Source organism: Miscanthus floridulus, chromosome 18 (assembly GCF_019320115.1).
Source record: "Miscanthus floridulus cultivar M001 chromosome 18, ASM1932011v1, whole genome shotgun sequence".
Lineage (NCBI taxonomy): Eukaryota > Viridiplantae > Streptophyta > Magnoliopsida > Poales > Poaceae > Miscanthus > Miscanthus floridulus.
The window spans coordinates 124,084,887-124,087,831 of NC_089597.1; the positions used below are offsets into that span (position 1 = coordinate 124,084,887).

At 40.0% G+C, this 2,945-nt stretch overlaps 1 protein-coding gene across 1 annotated transcript; it reads right to left on the reverse strand.

Moving 5' to 3' along the window:
* Positions 1-595: 595 nt before the first annotated feature.
* LOC136524580 (uncharacterized) lies at positions 596-2,255 on the reverse strand. The gene is made up of 3 exons (XM_066517896.1): positions 1,752-2,255; positions 748-1,173; positions 596-607 (listed from the first exon to the last, which is right to left on the reverse strand). The coding sequence occupies exons 1-3, from the start codon at positions 2,253-2,255 to the stop codon at positions 596-598; spliced, it is 942 nt and encodes a 313-aa protein (XP_066373993.1).
* Between the last annotated feature and the right edge of the window lie 690 nt (positions 2,256-2,945).

The following is a 2,945-nucleotide window of genomic DNA, read 5'->3' on the forward strand; positions in this document are numbered from 1 at the left end:
ATGGCATGCAGCATTGGCAAGTGCAAGCTGTTGTACAATTGTGTAGTCATCAGTTTCATATGGCTCAAGGTTATCTATCCCTATGAACAAATTTTATGTACACGACATCCGAAAAGTGTAATATGAGTCATGCCTTGTGAATTTTTAAGATCCCTCAAGATAGGGGATCAGACATGCAATCCTCTTGAAAGGAGAGGAGCCTGATAAGGTTAGCGGTGGTCGTTGCCTAATCAAATGGCTCCTGGCCAGTGATCTGCAAGCCCAAGGAAAGAAGTGGTTTGGGCATCTTATATTTATAGCATTATTTTTATAAACAAAAGAGGCTACTTGCAAATAAGATCGGAAACACAGCTCAGACACTGACCAATCTACAGTAGGCTCAATTTAGCAACACATAGCTAACCTGACAACAGCAATCCAAGTTCTGTACAGAACATAAGCAAGGACAAATGACAAATTCTAGGCTCACACTAATAAAAACATTTGACCTAACCAGTGCAATATACTGTGCTCACAACGATGGAAATACCTGCATACAATGACTACAGCTGCATTTTTCTTCTCAATTCAAACATTGCCTCCACCAACATTGCCTCTACAAATAGCACTGCAAGTAAGCACAAAGAAAAGCATTAGCAGCTAAGACATACCAAAGTAAACTAATCCAGTGGCAGCTAAGCATTATTACCTAATCTGCTGTTTGAGCCAAATCAAGCGAACATTTTTGTTTTTCATTTTCATGAATACCTTCCTATCTATCTCAGATTTGAAGATATTCATAGCATACGCCTTCTTCACATCAGTAAGTTCCATTGCATCAACTTCATCGAGACACTTGTCGACTGAAAATGCTTCGTCTTGTTTCTTCTTTTCATTGAGTGCTTCCATTGTTTTACTTATTTGCATCTTCTTAAACTGCACAAAACCATCAATAGCAGCACCAATGTGACTTTGCTTACGCTTTCTCCCACCACTCGTTCCTTGCACAGAATCTTGATTGGAAGGTGCAGACTGAGCTTCATTGCGTGCACTTGAGACGTCTAGCCCATCAAAAGTAGCACCTGGACTTGTGCTATCAGACACTGCAACAGGAGCAACTAGAGCAGCTGGAGCAGCCAGAGCAGCCAGAGCAGCCGGAGCAGCTGGAGCAGCAATAGGAATAAAAGGAGAAGGCTGCAAGTGCTCAGTTGATGTGAAGTTTAGATCTCCTGTAGCAACACTTCTTATGCAAAAAAATAGGAAGAGTTACTACTTTTACTAGAAACTGATGGGTGGGCGAAAAATAGGAACACTTCCTATGGTTTAAAAATAGGAAGAGTTACAACTTTGTTAGACCAGAGGGCATAGAAGCGTCATAACTGATACTGCAGGGTTGCTACATCAGTGCAAATTTAATATGCCTTCCCAACCAGATGAGATGCGGATCATCGTCTACAAGATAGAATTTGCCTGCTGGCATAGTAAATCCCTTGCCAAGAGCAGAACGCAACACTCCTGCATCAGATGCGGATCCTTCCCAACCAGATGAGATGAAAGTGAACTTCAAGTCGAAGTCACAGGCAAACATAACATTCTGCGATAGTGTCCCCTTCCTATTTCTATAGGGACTGGCCTTGTCTTGTCCAATTGTGATTGGGACATGCGTACCATCGATAGCGCCGATGCAGTTCTGCAGGTAAGAAAATTTACTAAAAATTTGGATTGTATTTAGGAATGGTATTAAGGAAAGTGTACTGTATGTATTAACCGACCTGAAAGAATGGCATAAATCTAGGGTCACATGTAATCTTCATGTGTGTGTGGCTTGGATTCAGAAGTCTGATGAATTTTGGGGTTAATGTTGGAATGATATTGAAGACATCATATATTTTCCTATGCACTGTCTCACCACTATGTTGAAACTCCTTCTTTAGCCTCTCTGTGCTTGCATTATGAGAGAGCATGAACATAAAAAGACCAAGTTGCTCCTCAATCTTCATACCACGTGTGTCACGCAGCAAGTTCTCGGCCCTGAGAAAGTTTGCTATAGCTCTAAATATTTCAGCCTCCATCCTAAATTCTTCCTTGCACCAATTCTCGTGTCCTTCGAGAATCTCTTTAACCTTTTTAGCACCAGGAAGAGAAGAGGTATGCTCAGGTGTTTTCTCTTCGTCGAGAAAGGGCATTACAGCAGGGAGAAGAATAAAGAATAGCTCCTCATCTTCTTCTTCCTCTTCCAACAAAAAATTTCTAGCAAGCTCTTCCCAAGAAGCCATCTAGTGTTACATATATGAAATTATATTATTACATATATATAAAATAAAAGGCACAAGGCCAATACTCAAGCACAGCAAGTCACAAGTGTCATATGTAATAAACTCAAGCACATCACAGAAATTAAACTTCAACTATCACTGCCCCAGCTGAGTGATAGTTTAAACTTCAATTTAGCAACACATAGCTTAAACTAGCACTAACAATGAAACAAGGATTATAATTTCATATCATGAACCGGTGAAGTTTCATATACAATTATTTCAGAGGAATGGTTAGCATATACAATTATTTCAGAGTGAAGTTTCATATATGCCCTAAAATAAAAGTTAGGGGCTGTCATAAGCTAACAACCTAGAGCTATTGTGAGGAAAGCTTAGATTTTTCTCATACCATCTCATGAAAAAACTTGCATTAATCTTTTTAACTTATTACTCAAAAATGCTAAAGAGAACAATACGGTGAGAGGAACACTTCAAGATACAACCATACAGATAGACTAGAAAGCAGGAAAAAAAACTGCTAGTGAGAAATCCAGAAGAGTATCCAGGAAATTTCATTAGTTCTAATGCAGCAGGAATCATTGTACATTAGCACAGAGCAAAAAACTACAGATGCAGCAGGCAACAGTGGGGGGGACTAACCTGACACCAGTCACCCCGTCCCAAGATGCAGCAGAAAATCACTCCTGC

Excerpts from the sequence above, each read along its gene's own strand:
- LOC136524580 (XM_066517896.1), bottom strand. The coding sequence starts at position 2,255 with ATGGCTTCTTGGGAAGAGCTTGCTAGAAATTTTTTGTTGGAAGAGGAA. Across the intron at positions 1,174-1,751 it reads GATTTATGCCATTCTTTCAG|CCTTCTCCTTTTATTCCTAT; the intron begins GTCGGTTAATAC and ends GAGCACTTGCAG.